General features: G+C 36.0%; 1 protein-coding gene across 2 annotated transcripts in view; it reads left to right on the forward strand.

The window, feature by feature from the left end:
- The window catches only part of GPBP1 (GC-rich promoter binding protein 1), a 72243-nt gene extending 59407 nt beyond the window's left edge, over nt 1–12836 (forward strand). For both annotated transcript variants that reach the window (XM_041765909.1, XM_041765910.1), the window contains 2 exons: nt 6101–6203; nt 11886–12836. In XM_041765909.1, coding sequence (XP_041621843.1) covers nt 6101–6203; nt 11886–12044 — 262 coding nt within the window. In that variant the 3' untranslated portion in view covers nt 12045–12836. The remainder of the gene's footprint in view (nt 1–6100; nt 6204–11885) is intronic.
- The last annotated feature ends 8894 nt before the right edge of the window (nt 12837–21730 follow it).

Below are 21730 nucleotides of genomic sequence, written 5' to 3' on the forward strand. Positions count from 1 at the left end.
GTACTATCTGAAAATTCCTGTACACGTTTTTGTATGGACATGTTTTTGGCATTTTGGGTGTGGGTAGTTTCAGGAGTGGAATTGCTGGGACATAAGCTCAACATTTTGAGACTTCAAACTATTTTCTAAAATGACTATACCATTTTACGTTCTTATTAACAACATATGAAGGTTCCAGTTTCTCCCTATTCTTACTTAACCACTCTAATGTTGTTTGTGTTGAGTATCTTTTCAAGTACTTGTGCTTTTCAAGTACTTGTTCGCCATTTGTATGTCTTCTGTGAAGAAATACCTATTGAAATTCTTTTTCCATTATTAAATTGTATTATTTGTCTTACTGATTGTAAGAGTTCTGTATGTATTTTGAATATAGGTCCATAATTACATGATAATTTGCAGATATTTTTCCCCATTCTGAGTTTTTCACTTTTTCAGTGGTGCCTTTTGAAATGCAAAAACTTTAAATTTCGATAAAGTCATTTTATCATTTTTCCCCCTTTTATTCCGTTTTGCACATTTTGTGAATGTTCGCAGTATAGAGGTCCAAATTCATCCTTTTCCATATGGATATCCAGTTGTCTTACTATGTGATTTATTTTTTTATTGCAAGCTTTCAAGAGCACTTTATGCTTTCCATTATTGCAGTTTTTAAACACTTTTTAAATAGTGAAGTCTTAAGTGATTTAGTAGTCTAAGAATTGAAGAGTATTGAAGTCTAGTGTGAACTTTTAGGTTTTTTTCCTCCTATGATTCCCTAGGTAAGATAAGAACAGGTATTTTTTAAGAAATAAATGACTTACCCTTCATATGGTCTTGAAATAAACCACATAGTTCAACATTAGTAAATGAGGCATTTATGGGCTAAAGCTTAATTCCTTCTGATTTTTTGTCGTTTTAAGCAAGCAGATTTTTATTGAAGCTTAAATTGTGGTACAGAAATATACTTCAACTGATTTAACTCCCAACACCATGAAGGGAGAAATGATGGCACCAAAACTTACCTCTCTACTATGTATACTAGTATTAGATTACTATTCAGTCTGTAATCTTCATTTTTTTCTGTTACAGATTTTATTTGAGAGAGAGCTTAAGTGATGGGGATGGGGGTAGCAGAGGGGGACAGAGAAGCAGACTCCCCACTGAGCAGGGAACCCATGGGGAGCTTGATCCCAGGACCATAAGATCATGATTTGAGCCAAAGGCAGACATTTAACCAACTGAGCCACCCAGGTGGCCCTGTAGTTTTCATTTTTATAGGCTTTTTCCCATACATATTTATGCAGTTTTTCAGTGTAACTACTAAAGCAATAAAATGCTAATATGTGTAGTTATATTGTCACATATCACTCTGTAATTGCCTTATGTAAATTGAGTTGTTCTTCTGTTAAAAATGTTTACATTGTTTAAGGCCAGGCTCAGTGTGGAGTGATATGTATATGTTAACAGCCTCGGTGGTTGACTTGACTTTCTGTTTTAGTTTAATGCCATTTCTCCTAGAACTTCATTTAATTCTAAGACAGTGGGGATGTAGGCTATACCTACTGTAGAATAACTTTTAAAATATTTAGATTAAAGACCTCTTTAAGTCTTTGTCTCTCAGGTCCAATTCATACATTATTCTTTATCTCCATAACGGTTTTTGCTCCCCTTTACCAAATGATGTGCTGCCCTTATTAAATGTAGCTGTAACTATTATATATGAGAATACAGGCTTTTGTTTTAATTTTGTAATCTTCCTATACTAACTTGAACTTCTTTTTGCCTAAAATAATTTATTGGGTGGGTGATAAATGTGAATGTTCATTTGCTGAGAGTTAAAACTAGATTATTTTGAGCTAAGTTAACTAGGTAATATCTATAAATTTACTTATTTGGGCAAACTGTATTTTGTTTCTATGCATTTAGTATGAATGGATCAGTAACCACACTTTATTCCCACCCAAAGGGTAGAATTCCCTTTTACTTCATGCTGTAGTTACTGACTTGTAACTCTGATCGTAGGCCAAGTAATGGCTGCAGTGTTGTACAGTGCAGAAAATAGTAAACACTAATTCCTTTTTAAAAAGATAGGCAGAGGTAGACATTTTGGTATTTTCCTCCCATTATTCTAGTAGATCATCTTATATATCTCCTTTGGAGCTACGGTTCTGTAGTATGAATATAATTCATGAAACTTGTTTACCTATTAATTTGGGATCTCTCCCTGTGTTTTTGTTTGTTTTTTGTTTTACAAATGATGCTGCTGTGAGGCACCTGGGTGCCTCAGTTGGTTCAGTGTCTGACTCTTGATTTTGGCTTAGGTCATGATCTCAGGATTGTGAGGTCAAGCTCCTTGAGTTTTGTGCTTAGCAGGGAGTTGAAATTGTCTCGCCCTCTGCCCCTCCCCGTGCTTGTGCTCTCTCTCTCTCTCAGATATAGAAAATCTTAAAAAAAAAAAACAACAACAAATAGTTCTGGTGTGAACATCCTTGTATTTATATATCCTTAAACATTTGTATAAATGTGTATAAAATAGACTACTGGGAATGAAGTTAAATGGTCAAATGGCACACATAATTAAAATAATCAGATTCTACCTGAAGATGTTTTTCCAGTTCCCATTCTCACCAATAATCATTTAAATATTTTTAGTCTGACAGTTAAGTCCTGTGCAGAGAAAAGAAATTATACAAACCAGATGTTCTAATGATTATAGTAAAAGAGGAATTGCCTTTTAAAGGAGATACAGGGGATCCCTGGGTGGCTCAGCGGTTTAGCGCCTGCCTTTGGCCCCCAGGGCATGATCCTGGGGACCCAGGATCAAGTCCCGTGTCGGGCTCCCTGCGTGGAGCCTGCTTCTCCCTCTGGCTGTGTCTCTGCCTCTCTTTCTCTGTGTCTCCCATGAATAAATGAATAAAATCTTAAAAAAAAAATTAAAGGAGGGACGCCTGAATGGCTCAGCAGTTGAGCGTCTGCCTTCAGCTCAGGGTGTGACTCTGGGGTCCCGGGATCAAGTTCCGCATCAGGCTCCTCACAGGGAGCCTGCTTCTCTCTCTGCCTGTGTCTCTGCCACTCTCTCACTCATGAATTAATAAATGAAATCTTAAAAAAATAAAATAAAGGAGATACAGCATAGGCAATAAAAGAATAAAGATAAATTTTTTACCTGTAGAAACTGTGTTAAGGCTGTAGTAAAAGTTGAAACTTAATGGTAAAGTTGGAACTTAGTATCTTTTTTGTTTTTGTATTTGCCTGCAGTATTTTGTAGCAAAAGGAAGTTGAGCCACACAGTTACATAGAAAATACTCACTCCAGTACCTGTAATGAATGATTTAACTTTATTAGTTCTTCATCTGCAGACATAGTAATGTAGAAAGCATTTTGGTGTTTTCTTGTTTGATTCATGAAGATGTGGGGAAGAGCGATTTGCCATTCTATACCTCAATAGAGTGTGATCTTCTTCAGGTGACTTACTAATGGGAGAAAATGGAGAGAATAGGAATTCAGAACTAAGCCACATAGAGCAAGAAGAGAAGTTCCAAAATTGGGATAAACTCTAGGGGGGTTTGTAGGGAACCCATAGTGCATAACGAGATTAACAGTGATGACTACCTGAATGAATATTTCACTTTGTACGTCATCATCCTTTTTTTTTTTTTTAAGTCTTTATATTATTTTGTGGAAATGTTGCACATGCTAAAAAAGATCCCAAGTCAATAAAAAAAGGAAGTAAATGTGCTACTACTTTGGAAGCATTTTAACTTAAATTTCTTAGTTTGAGTTTTTTTCTGCTTGGTGTATAGTATATGTTTAGAAGTATTCCACAGAAACATATTAATACATATTTTGAGGTAACAAAGTTAATGGCTTCTTTCAGATTTTGGGTTTTATTTCTCTGAAAATGGTGGAGTGATACTTCTTTTCCATGGCTTCAAATTTCCATAAACTTTATGTGCATATTAAGTATTTACATTGGTTGAATTTAACAAATCAGGTGTCAGTGATAAAGTTCTCAGGGATAACAATTCTTAGTTCGTATGTGTAAACTAAAGTACAAAATGAAAAATACGAAACATATACAAAAAACACGTTATTATTAGTTTTCTTGTCAAGTTTCAACATTTCATCACGATAGTGAGGATAGTTTGAATGTTAAGGGTGGGGGGTAGGTAAGCATCAAATGAGTGCCAGAGAAATTCAAGGGAGTTTGGGATAGATCTCATGGCTTGAGTACCAGTCAGAAAGAGTAATTCAGAGCTAAATTAAATCTTTAAAGATGAGACAATAATAGGACAGGAAGGGGATGTGAAAGGATATTTAGGGTTGAATACATACTTAAGGGGCAGCGAGTGAAGTATCTTGAAGGAGTGTGTAGTCCTTACTGGAATTAGAGATAACATTGAAAAGGCAGGGCCTTTGAGATTTTTGCAAACTCCTTGATTGCTTCAGATGAAGAATTAGCTCAGGGAAGTGAAGGAATTTGCCTTTGGCTTATATACCTGTTTGTGATAGAATAGGAATTGGGACCCAAGTACTCTGCTTCTAAATCTATACTTTTTCTAATGTAAGAAATTTGAATTTGTGGTCATGAAGTTAAGGAGTTTGTTCTTTAGGAATTGGGAAGCCATTAGAAACACTTAGCAGAGGCTAGTTATTGTGAAAGTATAAGATGTAAGGGTGATAGTCAAAGTGTAAGATGTAATTGGTGTAATAGTTTTAGGGAATGAGGAGAAACACTAATGAAAAAGGAAAGGCGTAGATCACTGTCATCGTATATTCCTAAGTGTAGGGCAAAACATTTGTTTTGAAAGCTCTTCCAGAAACAGTTAATAGTTACACCTTCTGGAGGGAAGGGGGAAGGTGAGATTGGACATTTATACTAACTTCGAAAGAGAAGACTAGAATTCTGTTTGCTTCTTTGCCATCAAGTAAGCAAGTTATTTTACCTGATCTTGATTCTTTATATGTAAAATATGGGTGTTACGTTAAATCAGTGCTCAGTCAGATTCTCTGAGCACTGATACTGAGATTATTTGAAAAGGTACAAGACCCTTGTGGCTGGTTCAAGTTGAGAGATGAGTTAGGTATAAGTAGAGTAATAAAATATTAAAAAAACCAACACAGACCAATACAGTACATGTGGCTATGTAAGAAACTTTGAAATAGTTGAGTCAGATGCATCAGCTGTGGCTGGTTTTCATATTTGCCTGACTGGAGAAAAGTCATTGGCTCCCTGTTATTTATTTTTTTAAGCTCACTGTGCCTTAGATGGAGGTATTCTTTTTAAAAATTGGAAGGAGGGCAGCCCCAGTGGCACAGTGGTTTAGCGCAACCTGCAGCCAGGGGTGTGAACCTGGGGACCCGGGATCAAGACCCACATCAGGCTCCTTATATGGAGCCTGCTTCTCCCTCTGCCTGTGTCTCTGCCTCTCTCTGTGTATCTCTATGAATAAATAAATAAAATCTTTAAAAAATAATAAATAAAAATTGGAAGGAAAAGAGAATAACCATATTAATTATTTTACTTACTTAGATCTCTTCATCGGAATAGCTTTTAAAAAAAGTGGTCTGCTACTGTAGAACATAGTGCCCCTTTCACATTGAAATATATGTTGAGGTTGATGATTGGCATGTACGTAAGAGGTGATACCAACAAATAAATACACTACAAAATGCAAGGTAGGGGTAAGATAGCTCAACCTTTTCTTTCCAAAGTAAAAAAAACTTAATGAGTAGCTAAGAATATGATAGATTGTGGTGATATTAAAAAAAAAAAAGAAGAAATACTGCTTTTACTTTCTGTATAAGAATTTAGCAGTTTTTGTTTTATTTTTAAGTTTCTGGGCTAGAGACCCTTTTCTAAATTTCCAGCCTAGAGAACCTCTGAGGACAAAGTTAAAACAGTCGCGCACAGTTCATTCTGATCTTCCTAACAGTTTATTGGGCTTTAATTTTACCTGTTCATTTTAAAAAAGATTGAAAGCGTATAGTAAGAAAGTTCTTTTTTATGTGTTTTGAGGACTTTATAATGGATCTGGATGGTGTTTTCTTACAGTGTAAAAGGAATTATTCTACTTGGGTGAAGCTATAAATTAACCTATTTTCTTGACTCCCTTTTCAGATTGTTAAAGGAGATGGGCTGGCAAGAAGACAGTGAGAATGATGAAACATGTGCTCCCTTAACTGAGGATGAAATGAGAGAATTCCAAGTTATTAGTGAACAGGTGAGAAGACCTGGATCATAAAAATTCACTTTAAATTGCCTTTCCTTAATTAGAATGACATTCTATACTAAGCATTTTTTAAGAGAAGAGAGATTTTATACCTTTCTATTTAGGAGTTTATTAGACATCACAGTTTAGGTCAGAATTGAATTTGTTTTAAATTGCATTTGTCTACATTGCTTAGGAATTAGTATAAAATGTCAATGATCTGTCATGTTCCAGCCTTTTTTTTTTTTAATAGTATGGGGATAAGTAAAAAGCACCACTGTCTTCACCTTTTATCCCTTTCCTTGCATAAGAATATTTTGTGTTCTGAATCCTCTTGTTTTTTGTTTCCATAGTTTCTTTTTTGAAAGAGTGTTAGGAAATGTTTGATAGAATTGCTAAAATAAAAAAAATTTTAAATGTGAAAAAAAATGAAATTGCTAGGTCATATGGTCGTGTTTAACTTTTTGAGGAACCACCATACTGTTTTTCCACAGTAGCTATACCATTTTACATTCCCATCAATTGTGCTCAGGAATTGATTGATTGAGAATAGCTATCCTAATGGTTGCTAAGTAGGTATTTGATTATGGTTTTGATTTGCTCTTCAGTATTAGTTAATTAAATAGGTGTTGAGCATTTTTCTTGAACTTGCCATTTTATATCCTCTTTGGAGAAAGTTTATTCAAGTACTTGGCCCATTTTTTAATCAGGTGTTGAATTGTAGTACTTCTCTATATATTGTGGATCTTAACTCCTACATGATTTACAGTATTTTCTCACATTTGGTAGGTTGCCTTTTTACTCTTTTGATTGTATTCTTTGATGCATAAAAGCTTTAAGTTTTGGATCCAACTTAACTATTTTTTTCCTTAGTTCCTACTCCTATTATTGTCCTATTCCAGAAATCATTGCCAAACTTCAATGTCGTGAAGCTTTTGCCCTATGTTTTCTTCTCTGTTCTCTAGTTTTGGTTCTTAGGTTTAAGTGTTTGATCCATTTTGAATTAATTTTTGTTTGTGTTGCAAGGACTTACCTTCATTTTTTTGGGTTATATCTCTGAAAACTTTGTCAAAAATAATTTGAGTATGAAGTTGCTCCTCGAAAAACACAGGTTTCAATTGCATGAGTCTACTTAGATACAGATTTTTTTTTTTTTTTGGCGATACTCTACATATATTTTTCTCTTATGATTATCTTAACATTTTCTTTCTTTCTTTTTTTTTTTTTTTACCCTTATTGTAAGAATACTGTATAGCATACAATCTTTTTGTTATCTATAGGGCTTCCTAGTTAACAGTAGACTCTCAGTAGTTAAGTTTTGGAGGAGTCAGAAGTAATACATGGATTTTCTACTGCACTGGGTGGGAGAGGGCAGGTTGGTGCCCTTAATCCTTGGGTTGTTCAAGGATCAACCATATATATAAGGGTTTATTTTGGTTTTCTAATCCATTGGTCTTTTCTGTTTTGTTTTTTTGTTTTTTAAACCAGTACCATATTGTCTTGATGACTGTAACTCTGAAAGAAGTTTAGAAATCAGGAAGCATGGAACTTCCAACTTACTTGTTTTTAAAGATTATTTTGGCTGTTTGGAATGAGAATTCGAATTGAATATGAATTTCAGGATGGGCTTTTCTATTTCTGCAGCAGATAGCTTTGGGATTTTGATAGGGGTTATACATTTTTAATCTAGATTAAATATAGATTATAGGTTGCATTTTAATCTATAGATTGCTTTGCATGTAACATTCTCATCCTAGTAAAAAGTCTTTAATCTAGGAGTGTGGACTCTTTTTTACATTTATTGGTGCTTTGAAAATTTTTTCAGCAATGATTTGTAGTTTGCATTGAAGGAATTTTTGGCCTCTTTTGGTTAGGTTATTTCTTATAGTGTGCATATTTACCATATTCTCAGTTTTCATGTGGAATCTTTAGGGTGTTCTACATATATGGTCATGTCATCTGTGAACAGATTATTTTACTTCTTTTCCAATTTCGTATTGCCTTCCCAGTTTAAAGTTTTTATTCAGAAGTTATTTTTTTAAATATCTGTTTATTCATGAGAGACAGGGAGAGGCAGAGACAGGCAGAGGGAGAAGCAGGCTTCTCACAGGTAGCCCGATGTGGGACTCGATCCAGGGACTCCAGGATCCCGTCCTGGGCCAAAGGCAGGCACTAAACTGCTGAGCCACCCAGGTGTCCCTTGAAAAGTTCCTAGTTATTTTTCATAACAGGATTGTAAAGCTGATAGGTAATAGTTATAAGGATTTTTTTTTAAATTTTTTTTTTTTAATTTTTATTTATTTATGATAGTCACAGAGAGATAGAGAGAGGCAGAGACACAGGCAGAGGGAGAAGCAGGCTCCATGCACCGGGAGCCCGACGTGGGATTCGATCCCGGGTCTCCAGGATCACGCCCTGGACCAAAGGCAGGCGCCAAACCGCTGCGCCACCCAGGGATCCCAGTTATAAGGATTTTTTGTCTTGTTTATTGTACTGTATATTTTACATAAAAACATTGACTTTATGTTTACAGTTGGATGAGTTTTGACAGATGACAGATGCATTATGCCCCTTAGCATCCAGTTCTTTTACTTTCAGGTCCAGTCCCTGGCAGACATTTATTTGTTTTCTGTCATCAATTTGCCTCTGGAATGTTTTAGTAATTGAACCAAGCACTGTATAGTCTTAGATTTGGCTGCTTTCATGCTTTTGAAACTCACCCATGTTTGGTGAGTAATGGTCCTCCATTTTATGGATTTACCAGTTTGTGAATCTGTTTAAACAATTCGTTCTGAATGTGGAGAAAGCCGTCGAAAGAAAGCCACCAGGTACAATTACCATGAGGTAGTAGTTCCAAGGAACAAAATACTGTCCGATCAAGATAGTTGGCTTTCAACTTTGTGATAACTGGGGCAGGTAGATAAAATCCTACTGAGTAATATAAAAATTTTGTGCATTCTATATGTTGGAAAGCAGTGGTATGTAAGTATAATGTCGAATTTTTTCTAAACTAATGATAAGGACATTGATATGTTCATATTAATGGTGACATATCATTTGGCATAGACACCTGAAAATTATTAGGGCTTGAGATTTATATATGTATATATAAATATATATATTTTATATATATATATATAAAATAATATTTATATTTTATCTGATAACAGAAGAATCTGATTTCAAACTCCCTTTTTAAAATTTCACCCAAGATACTATGGACTTTTACATAAATGAGCCCCTGTCATAGAGTGATATTTTAAGCAGGTAGATGGATTCCCATATAAAGCAGAATGTGATGGTTTTAATAATATTTAAGATGAAGGCAGGAGAGAGAGCCAGTGTGCTGGGTATTTGTTTTAAGGGGTATGAAACCATTGTTTGTACGTAAGTACAGGTGTAGTCTAAAGTGTACATTGGAAGACCAAAAATCAGGATGATTAGTTGGGAATATATTGTAATAATCAGAGGAAGGATAAATGAGGGCCTAAAGTAGAGAAATGGTAGTAAAAAATAGTCTTGATGAAACTAAAATCTGAAATAGAATCAGCAGGATTTTGAAATTTTTCAACCTATGTGCTGATAATTGTATCATAACAAAAGAGGAATACAGGAGGAGCTGGTTCTTAGGAGGCTTTTAAAAAACTTAATAATAAGTTAGATGTTTGTGGGGACAGTGCAGACATTTAGAGGAAACAGAGAAAAGATTTAGTTTTTTTTTTTTTTTTTTCTTTTCAAAAGATCTTACTTATGGGATGCCTGGGTGGCTCAGTGGTTATTAAGCCTCTGCCTTTGGCTCAGGGCATAACCCTAGAGTCCCGGGATCAGGTCCCACATCAGGCTCCCTGCATGGAACCTGCTTCTCCCTCTGCCTATCTGTGCCTCTGTCTCTGTGTCTCATGAATAAATAAATAAAATCTTTAAAAAAAAGACAAGATCTTATTTATTAGTGCACACGAGTGGGAGAGGGCCAAGCAGATTCCTTGCTGAGTGCAGACCCCTACATGGAACTCCATCCCCAGGACCTCTGAGATTATGACCCGAGCCCGAGTCAGATTCTTAACTGACTGAGCCACTCAGGCATTCCTCTCCCCCCTTTTTAAAATCAAAGTTTTTCAGCTGATTTCTTTCCACAGCTTTGTGGCATTGATGATAACGATTTGAAAAGCAAGGGTAGAACTTTGGAGGATGGTAAAGGTGTACCTTTAAAAAAGGACCAAGGTGTATCTGTAATCATCACAGTGGCTGAGAACATCAGAGGATACATATGTGGGCCATGGTTTTTCTCAGTAAAGCTAATATGAGGTCATTTGTTCAAAGTGAGGGGGAGGTTAGCTTAAACTTAGTATTTAGGTAGAAAGAAAATCTGTGGAAAATAGAGAAATAGGACAAAAAGAAATTGAGGGCTAAGACTTATTTCTTGTTAAGATCTGTAACAAAGTAAACTGTGATTTAAGTGGCTCTTTTCCTTTGCATCCTAACCTAATGCTCAGGATTTAACGATTAAAAAAAAAAAAAGACCTTTCTAAAATGTGAAACTTCTAGACAGATCCAAGTAATATTATATTGTTGAATTTGGTCTTACAGAAGGTCGTATTTAGAGATTTGGTATAAATTACAGTCTCATGTTTCATAAATGTAATTCAAAAGACAAGTGTTGTTAGAGAGTGTATGTTACCATTATTAATTTATCTTAATTTTGTGTCTTTAAATAATTGTTTCTAATTTGGATCAGTCATACCCCCTTCCCCTATTTGTGATCTTTGGACCCTGTTCTTATTTATTTTACCATACTAACCCCTTTCGTTCTGATCTCTCATTTTCAAAAATAGAAGACCCCCCCCCCTCCCCGTGTTGGAATCTCTGTGGTTAAGCCTTTAAGGGGCTCTATTTGATTTTGTTATTTTGTGTACCTTACTTGAATACTTACCTTCTGGAATAGTTTGTATTCTACTTATTCTGCAAAGTGGGAATAAAGCAGTTTCTGGAGTGTGTTATAATAGCCCAGTTTGGTCAGAATAATAAAATAACAGCCAAAGCTTAATGGCAGGTGATTATATTCTGGTTAGCATCTGAAGGTGTTTAGTATTTAGTGCAACTTTCAATTAAGGAGATGAAAATTTGGATAGGATTATTTAGTATCTTTTTTTTTTTTAATTTTTTATTTATTTATGATAGTCACAGAGAGAGAGAGAGAGGGGCAGAGACACAGGCAGAGGGAGAAGGCAGGCTCCATGCACCGGGAGCCTGATGTGGGATTCGATCCGGGGTCTCCAGGATCGCGCCCTGGGCCAAAGGCCGGCACCAAACCTCTGCACCACCCAGGGATCCCGATTATTTAGTATCTTAACAAGTGATACGGTTCCGTCCACACCTACCCTGTCTTGATTGACAACCTGCTCTTTCCATTACAGTAGTAATACACATTAATTTTATTCACTTTTTGCTTTGGTTGTTGTTAATTATAGTTTTCTAAAAGGTAAGGATTTATTCCTAGGAAATAATTTGTTAGAACTGTTGGATCAATTACCTGTATTTAGTTTTCTGGAAATGATATCATCTGAAATTTTCAGTGTAGAATATAATTTTATTAATGTATTCATGGTTACATTGAATTACAATAGTATTCTTAATTTATAAGTAACCCCTGGAGGATAGGTTATGTATTTAATTTATTTATTTTTGATCTTTTAGTTACAGAAGAATGGTCTGAGGAAAAATGGTATTTTGAAAAATGGCCTGATCTGTGACTTCAAGTTTGGACCCTGGAAAAACAGCACTTTCAAACCCACTATTGAGAATGATGACACAGAGACAAGTAGCAGTGACACATCAGATGATGACGATGTGTGAAGGATTTCCTAACAGCTTTAGAAATTTTAGTGTGATACATCTCTCATACAGTTTGGGGTGAATTGTAAAAATGAAGAACTATAATTTATGTAGTAAAATACCCCATTAGAAGATGATTTTTTTGAGGGACTTCACTATGAAGAAAACCAAGAATGTTGTGTTGGGCTGTGTTGAACATTATTTCTTTGTAAATGAATGTTGTAGAAATGAGGACTTTGGTTGATCCAACATTGACTTTCTTCATCACTGCAGCATTTCTCTGACTAGCAATGTGACGATGTAACAAATGAGATTTTCTCATTTAATAATAAAAAATTGTGTAATGTTTTGCAAAGCTTCTGTCTTAAAATGTCCAGGTCTTAAGAAAAAAGGCAGCTTACACTGTTTTGCTTGCAGAGTCATATCTTTTTCGTACAATGGAAATCCTCAAGTCCACTTGTGCCCCCCTGCCCCCAAAAGGACAATGTAGCATGTTGGCTAAAACTGGAGCAAAGTGCACTAAAACATTAATTTCCTGAACTCAAGTGTTGTACTAGTCACCTTTTAAAACATAAATTGCTCTTTAGCCATTTGTTCGGTTAACGTTACAGGAAAGACTTGACACACTTTCTTCCAAATTTTAAGAGGTGATTTTCAAGAACTTTATTTGGGTATGTTGTCAGACCAGGACTTTCAGAGTTGATGGAAGAGTCTTGTGGGAAAACTTATTTTGATAAATTATTACACATGCAGAAAAACTGATCACACTGACTGGATCTGTCCACACATGGAAAATAAACTGGATTTTCAGAATATTGTTGTTCTCTCTAGTGTTCAAGGTTTTGGTCTCTAAACACAATGTGCTTCATTTACTTATTAAAACAAAGTTATACCTTCTTTATTAAAGATAGTGATTAGTTTAGAAAAAAGTTATGGAAAATAGCCTTTTATTATCAAATGTTTATTAAATCAATGAATGTTAAACAGTCACTTTATTTTCATTTGCATATCTTTAAAATCATTTCTATTTCATTGACTGGAAGAGTAATTTGGCTCTGTACATTTGTATTTCAGTTTTTCTAGTTTTGTTTTCCTGCATTTGCTTATAGCTTCTCTCATGCCATTTCTATCCATGTTTAAATATATGCTGATTGTAAAGAGTATAATCTCAGAGCAAAATGTAGGTTTTAGGTTAGATTAAGCTAATCCACATTTTTTTGTTTGTTTTAAATTGTATTTTCTCAGAACGTTGCAGTGTTTTTGCTATTTCTACCTCAGGATCCTGCTCAAACTCCCAGCTTTTCAAGAGAAGCCAGATTTTTTGTTCACACTGAGACTGGTGGTGATAGGGAAATTGAAAAACAACAAAAGCACACTTTTACCCCCACAAAACTCAGAGGATGAGTTAGAGTGGTAACAAAGTATTAAATACATCTTAAAGTTATCTTTTAAATAGAGTCTTACTACATAATATGCCACACTGCAATCTAGTCACCTAGAGTTAGTGTAGTGCATACATCCACAGGTGAACCTAAAGTATGCTTTGACAAAGCTCTGTCGGTATCAGATACTGAATGTATTGGGGACTCTCAGATTGCACTGTTTAGTTAACAGATTAATGAAATCTATCAGATAGAAAATATATTCGCTAACATAAACTAGAAGGGACTTGAAATGTGGTTTACATTAAAATCTACCTGTTTCCACTGAACAGCTTTCAGAAAAAGATTTCTTAAGAAAAATTTTAAGTATCTTTTCTGCTTTATAATTCAGATAATTTTTTTTGGCCTTAAGTCTCATCTGTCAGCAGTTAAGTAATGTTTATTGTGCATTCATGCGTTAATATGGAATGTGTTTAGTAGTTTACCTTTTATAAGCATGGTTGGGTACAATGAGGTGGTTATTCTACTTAAGTGATAGCATCAACAAGTTTGGTTACTGACTGGGAGAATCCATAGAAATGTATTTCAATAGAACCGTTAAAGCTTAGCAAAATGACTAATGGGTAGCTGGTAAAGACTTGGACCATATGGGTTGAAAGGGAGCTCATAAAGTACAGAAACGAGTTAAATTGCACATCTAGTGTATATTTGTTGAACTCAGAAATAGGCCATGGGTGTCTTAAAAAAAAAAATAGTACTTTGGACTGCTTCATACTCAGCTTCTCTGCAGCAGGTTGTTTTTTACAAACCACTTTATTAAAGTGTAAATTGATAAAAAACCACATTTAAAGCATATAATTTGTTAAGTTTTGACTTCTGTGAAACCATCACTGCAATCAAGGTAGTGAACAGTATCTGTCACTCCCAGACATTTTTTGGTGTCCCTCCTTTGTAATCCTTCCCTCTTATTACTACCTCCCTCCTCAGCACCCCTCCCCTTTTGGTATGAAATGTAATTAATGAGCAAAAATCTTATGGTAATGGGTTTAAAATAACATTTCAAAAATTGTATCTTATTTGCTTTATATTAAGGTAAGGATTAGAATTATATTTCCATAAATCTATTTCTATTAAAGTTGAAATAAATGTAGAAGTGTTAACCTAAAAATAATCAGATTGATTTGATAACATTAGATTTATATTAACTCTTAAAAATTCAATGTCTTCAAGGGCCTGGTTCCTATAAACACACACCTTAAGTTCAGTTTACTAGTATTTATTATGTATTGTTGTTAGAATATGGTTATGCAAACATATTTTGGACTTACTAGGGATGTCTCATAAATGACTTTTGACCCTCCCTCCCAATTCGTTAACCTGAGATCACATTCTACTTGGATGCTCCATAATCTCCTACTCATGACTTTATAAAAGATGTTTTATTAAATAGTGCTTTTATTAGAATGTAAGTATCTGGATTTAGAAAAGGCACACCCTTTTGAAATTTTCCAAGTGAGATTTTAATTTTTATTTTGGGTTACATGATAAATTTAGGAATATATTCCTAGGGCTTTTAAGTAATAGGATATCACTGATTGAGAGCTGGGTATTATGTCTTTGTCTTTTGAACAGTTCATGTTTCTGGAGGTTATAGTGGCCACCTGGTAATGGTGGGTAGTGTGGGCAGGGTATTTCAAACACTAGAAAAACCCCCAGAGCCTTCCCAAGTATTGCAAAGAAGCTTTGCTTATTCTATTGTGCTAGTTAACGTTATTTCTTTGCCTAAGGGCAGCATGCTAGAACTATAGACAGTTTTGGTGCTCCAACAAAAGTAGTGGTTGTATAGAATATGGGCACTTTGGGACACGGACCTGAAAAATTGCAGAGCTTGGAAATGTGTAATTCAGTATTACTTTTTTGTAACTGAGTTTTTCTTGTTTACCTAAGAGACCTAAATTGTGCAGTTAATCCCTTGATGATTGTTTAATTTATCCTGTAAGTTTACTCCACTTACTTTTAGGTAGTATTTGTTTTGTGGAAACTTAATCTGGCACAATGATTGAGGTTTATAGTGTGTTAAATCATGAGACGTTTGGGAAGAACACTTTTCATGTACAATGCAACAGGGTCCTTACTCTTTGTATGCATAAGAGTCGTGGTTCCCAAACTTGTCTGCACATTGGTTTCACTGGAAAGCTTCAAAAAAAAAAAAATGGTGATTTGAGAACTGGTTTTGCCCTTTATGAGCTATGACTTTTTTTTTTTTTTTTAAGATTTTATTTATTCATAGAGAGAGAGAGGGGCAGAGATACAGAGGGAGAAGCTGACTCCATACAGGAAGCCTGACCTGACGTGGGACTCAATCCAGGCTCTCCAGGATCACACCCCAGGCTGCAGGTGGTGGTAAACCGCTGCGCCACTGGGGCTGCCCATGAGCTGTGACTTTAATCCAGATACTTAATGCTTCTAGATGTTCATATCCTAAAGAGTTACTGTGAGAATGAAAATCATGAGGAGTGCACAGTAGCTGCTGCATAAATTTGAGCTTTTTTTTTTTTCTGCTTAACACCATGTTATTCAATAGAAAGCTCTAAGGAGCATGTAGTGTGTTTTTAAAATTACATGTTAGAGAAAGCAGGTTGATCCTATTCCAAATAAGTGTATATGATAAACATCTGGTTGAGTTCTCAATGAATTAAGATTGAGCTGTTTCAATCTCTGCTTTTTTTTTTTTTTTGGTATTATGTTCAGCTATGAACTAAGCTTGATAATCTGATTTAATCTTTGAGGTTTACCAGTTTTCTGAAATGTAATCATTGCACCTTAATGGTAAATCATGTCCTCGTGAACTAATTATAAAGATAGGCTTCAGTGCTTCAAATCTTCAAAAATAGAGTTGGATCCAACAGTTCCATCTTTTCGTGATACTATTTATGGAAATAACAGTTCTAAGCTGGAGTTTGACTCCATTTCTTTTCAATATTTTTTTTCCTTTTTCTGGGATGCTAAAGATAACAGATAATGGGCTGGTGAGTTGTGATGAGAGAGAACCTTTTTTTTTTTTTTTTTTTTTTTGGCTTCTTACCCTTATATGGACACTCTATCATGAGAACAAGCTCAGTGAGTCTCGGTGACATGATTTGAAAAGTAATTCATAGGTGTCAACTTTAGCATAAGAGGCTTATGATTCCGTAATGGCGTTTTTATTTAGATATGAATGCTTTTTTCGTTGGGGAATATACTTTTGTCCTCATAGCCTTAATTCCATTTTAACATGGTTTCTTTAATGATTGAGAAAAGCGCAAACTAGCAATTGACTGAAATTTCAGTTAGTCTGAATACTGTTAATAGGTAGAGTGTAGTTATTTTCTAAGAAGTTCATTTGGTGAGGTGAAAAAAATTTTCCACTTTTTAAGTTTTATTAAAACGTAACAGTGTAGTAGTTTAAGAGTTGTACAATATAGTGGTTGAACTGTACATTACTCAGTGCTCCTTATAACAAATGTACTCCTTAATCTCCAGAGGTGGAAAAATATTTTATTTGGAAATTTTTCCCCTTATTTTTGGATGTAATGCTCTTGACAGTATTAAGCAATTTTTACTATTTTCATGAAATGAGTTTAGAGTTAGTACTTATGCAGAATAGATAAAACCTGTGCGTTGAGAAGTAAGGAGACTAGAGACTGTTTCTCATGACCAAATAGAGGCATAGAGGTTTTGTGCCACCTTTTAAGATGTGCGATGTTTCATTTTGGGAGATTTTTTCTGAGTTGGATGTTGGCAAACTTTCTGTCAAGGATAGATACTAAGTATTTTAGACAATATAATCTTTTGCATCCATTCTGCCACTGTAGCATGAAATCTGCCATAGACCATACATAAATTGAGAAGTCTTCTGCAGTAAAACTGCCCAGCTGGAGATAGTAGTTTGCTGATAACTTATAGATATTAAGGACCAAGTCTTTGTTAACTTTAAAGTGAAAGAGATGTGTTTTTTTTATTTTTACAGTATTACCAGGGTGATCTTTTAGTCTTAGAAATTGCTTAACTTGTAAGAAATTGATTTTGCCCCTTTTAGTTAAACATGGTTGTAGTATTATGTCCACACAGGATAAAATATTATTGCATCCTGAATCACCCTGAAGTGCAAATTTATCAGTGCAGTACAAATAGTGCTTTTAGTGAGCGAATAGGAAGATAACTAGTAAATCATGGGGACACTTTTGAAAGGGCAGCCCTAGTTTCCTTTTCTCCCCTAAGAGTAATTTCTTTCCTGACTTGTTACTCTGCCAGCATTCTCAACTATATATTTTAGAAAGTTAAAAAGTTCTTCATTTGGATTGTGCCTGTGATATTATGGACCATTCTAAAGAAAGATGGCCTTTGGTGGAAACTAGAGCTTTTCTCTGAAGTAATAGAGAAGTATTTGGTAAAGAGTATGTGATCTTTTAAAAGATTTTATTTATTCATGAGAGACAGATGGAGAGGCAGATTCCCTGTAGGGACCCTGATGCAGGACTTGATCCCAGGACCCCTGGATCACAACCTTAGGCAACCTTAGGCTCAACCACTGAGCCACTCAGATGCTCCCCAAAAGCGTCTCTACCAGCAATAGGACATAAAATGGAACAAGAGCTTTGAAATAAGTGAGGGTCCAAGGTTTGTTATTGCAAGTTGCTATTCCAAGGCATCACGTTCACATCAGAATTTCAGTGCCTGCATTTGAATTGAAGTCTAATGGGTACCAGTAAGACAAGGCCCAGGTAATAGCAACAGGTGGTGAAGTTAAGTCTTGAGTAGCGCATGCTTCAGGCTAACAACTAGGCACAGAGAAGACAGTACTGAAATTCTTTCTGGAGTGGAGGTGCGGGAAAGATGGCAAGTCTGATAGGCAAGAGGTAGAATCAGTATGTCAAATCTGAACTGAGGAACTAGATATCAGAAACACTTAACTCAGCTATAGTGAGGCTGCAAGCTGGTGATGTGGTTAAGCCACACCAGAGGTGCCACATGGTCGGTAAACCCATAGACTAACACGTTGTTGCATTAAGGACCCAACCCCACCATACCTAGTGAGAGGCAGGGCTAAACAGCTTCTAACGAAATGAAGTTCAAATCGCTTGCTCTATCCAACCTGAGTAAGAACAGTTCTGATTGAAGAGTAAGTGTACATATGAAGCCTACACTAGTTTACATTAAGATCTTATCTATTCATCCGACAGCACATGTGGGGTGAATAGCAGAGGGAGCGGGAAGAAGTAGGTTCCCTGCTGAGCAGAAAGTCCAATGCGGGGGCTCAATCCCAGGACCCCGGGATCATGACCCGAGCCGAAGGCAGACAGACACTTAACTGATTGAGCCACCCAGGTACCCCTAGTTTACAATCTAATGTCAATGTCTTAATAGTAAATATTTCTTGAATCTGCAACTTCTCAATTTAAATCATAAGCTGACTAAAATGAGGGCCTAGTAGGCCAGACTCTGCTGATTAGTTTGAAGAATAAAGATAACCCCTGGCTGAAGTTGATTACAGCCTTGTAGGAAAAACATTGCAAATGAGTTTTCAAGTATGTGTGGCATATAGGATTAGTATAGGGTAAAGTCAGAGGGTTCAGGGAAGGCTTTCCAGAGGATGTCATAGCTTGGTTTCAATGAATGGATAACAATTTACTAAGGCACAAAGAGCAGAGGGAAATTTTAGGCAAAGGAATTGGCTTGTTCAAGGGCATGCTACAGCCAAACGGGTTCAGGAAACCATACATAGTTCAGTAGAAGTACAGGAGATAGAGGTTAGGCTGCAGGGACCAGATCACAAAGAACTTTGTTTACTGTGTTGACCAAACTTTGATTTCACCCTGCATGCAGTGGGGAACCATCAAACACACTAAAATTGAGCCATCAGACACACTGTTCCTTCTGGTTAGCTTTAAAAATCCCTTAACATGATGGTCCGTGTATGTGATTGCTTAAAACCGTGTGCAAGGACAGGGAGCCTGGCTGGCTCAAAGGAGCATGTAAATTCATCTTGGGGTCATGAGTTCGAGCCCCACAATGGGTATAGAGCTTACTAAAAGAAAAAAAACAAAACAAAACCCTGCAGGACAGTTTGAAGGGTTAACTTGTGAATGCCACATTCCAGGTGTGACTTTAGGTAAAGAATTGTCTAGGTAGAGGAAAACATGTTAGCAATGAAAGAGGCAAACTGCTTCAGGCATGTCAGGGGAAAGTTGATGAAGTCCATAATGACTTCAGAAAAATGAAGTTCTAGGCAGCCCGGGTGGCTCAGCAGTTTAGCGCTGCCTTCAGCCCAGGGCATGATCCTGGAGACCCGGGATCGAGTCCCATGTCTGGCTCCCTGCATGGAGCCTACTTCTCCCTCTGCCTGTGTCTCTGCTCTCCCTCTCGTGCTCTGTGTCTCTCATGAATAAATAAATAAAATTAAAAAAAAAGAAAAATGAAGTTTTTTTTTTTTTGAAAAATGAAGTTCTAAGAAGTAATTTTGTTCTTAATAATAAGTCTTTTTCTCCCCTCTGTGTCCAAAGTAAATCTGAAAGTTTACTAAAAAATAATTGAATGATTTTGGGGAATTACCATAAATGTAATGTTAGTGAATGAGGAAATCCAAAGATAGAAAGATGTGGCCTTGGCTCAAGAAACATGATCTCTGGGACCCCTGGGTGGCGCAGCGGTTTGGCGCCTGCCTTTGGCCCAGGGCGCGATCCTGGAGACCTGGGATCGAATCCCACGTCAGGCTCCCGGTGCATGGGGCCTGCTTCTCCCTCTGCCTATGTCTCTGCCTCTCTCTCTCTCTGTGTGACTATCATAAATAAATAAAAATTAAAAAAAAAGAAACATGATCTCCTTAACCCATATATGTGTATCAATATAACAGTCCAGGGAGGCTAAATCTTGAATTCTTTGAATAGATAGCTAGGCACAATTCAGAATACCTGAAAAAAATTTTTTTTCAAAAAACCTCTCTTTGAATAATGCTTTTGACGTTTCTAAAAATATACTGAATTTACACTTAAAATGTATTCAAAGTCTTCATGGTTTATGCACTTTTCTATGGTTTATTTCACAACTGGGAGGAAGAAGGAATTCCACTTGTTAAATAGTGACCTGTAAGGCTAAGGAGAGCTACTATCAAAGATAGTTAAACATATAACTTGATTTTGGAGGACTTAACCAAAAGTATTCTAAAAATGCTTTAAGTAATGGCAGCATCACCAAAATCATTCACACACTGAGCACCTGCTTTCTCCGTGCCTAGCACTGTCTTGCATGTTTGTGGTGCAAAGCCTACCAATATTACTCTGAAAGGAATATTAGTCTTTTGGATGGTCCAGTTCCAATGTGTCTGTTAGAAAAATAAAAATCACATTTCCTTGGGAGTGCTCCTGAATAAGGAGACCTACCAGAGGTTTACATTTGCACCTTAGCCTCAATAGCTAGAAACCCCAGAGAAGCCTCTAACTGGAGCTCATCTGCAATTTCCTGACTCGCAGGAGAAAGGTGATTTTAACCTGGAATCATAAGTAAGCTGTTAATTCTAAAATGTGCTTGCAGAATAGGTCAAGCAAGAGGGCATTGGGTCAATAAGTGTTACCAAGTTAAAATAGAAGAGACAGTACACTGCTTTTCTTTTTAGTCTTTGTTTTTCCTTTGCTTTATGTTTTGCTATTTCCTTGTGGCTTAGAATGTAAAATCGATTGTTAAAAAGTTTTGTTCTGAATAAATATTTATCTTTTGTATTGCTAAAAAAAAAATCACATTTCTTTCTTTACTAAGATGTGACTTTAGTGAAAACATTTGAGAGTAATATTGGTTGTTTGCCTTGAGTTTTAGCTTTGGATTTAGTAGACAAAAGTTCTGAAATTGCAGCTGCTAACTGACAAATTTTCAAGCTGTTCTTTTTGACTTGGGGATAATTATGAAGAGAGGTTGGATTCTTCTGGAATGTCTTTCATTCCAGGCTGGGTGGCTGTTCATGAGTGTTTGCCTTGGTGTACCTGAGTAGCATAGGCATTCTTGAGTCTCAGAAGGTCCACTGATCAATTGCTTTTGACTACAGGATTCTGAGCCAGCTTCCTGGCCAGGCTATTCTGAGCAATAGATTTTTTTGTGCAAGGGTGCCCAAAAGATAAGGCCAGTAGAGAGCAGGTAGCAAAGTTGTCTTCAAGTATTTAAAGTATTATTAGGAAAAGAGATTAATTGGGTAGTTTTTGTGTGTTGGTTGAATGATCTGACTTGTATGTGCCTCAATTTACTGAAGTATAAGATGGGATATTATTTGGAGCTGTCTCAAAAAAATACATGTAAGGC

The sequence above is a fragment of the Vulpes lagopus genome, chromosome 8, assembly GCF_018345385.1.
Source record: "Vulpes lagopus strain Blue_001 chromosome 8, ASM1834538v1, whole genome shotgun sequence".
NCBI lineage: Eukaryota > Metazoa > Chordata > Mammalia > Carnivora > Canidae > Vulpes > Vulpes lagopus.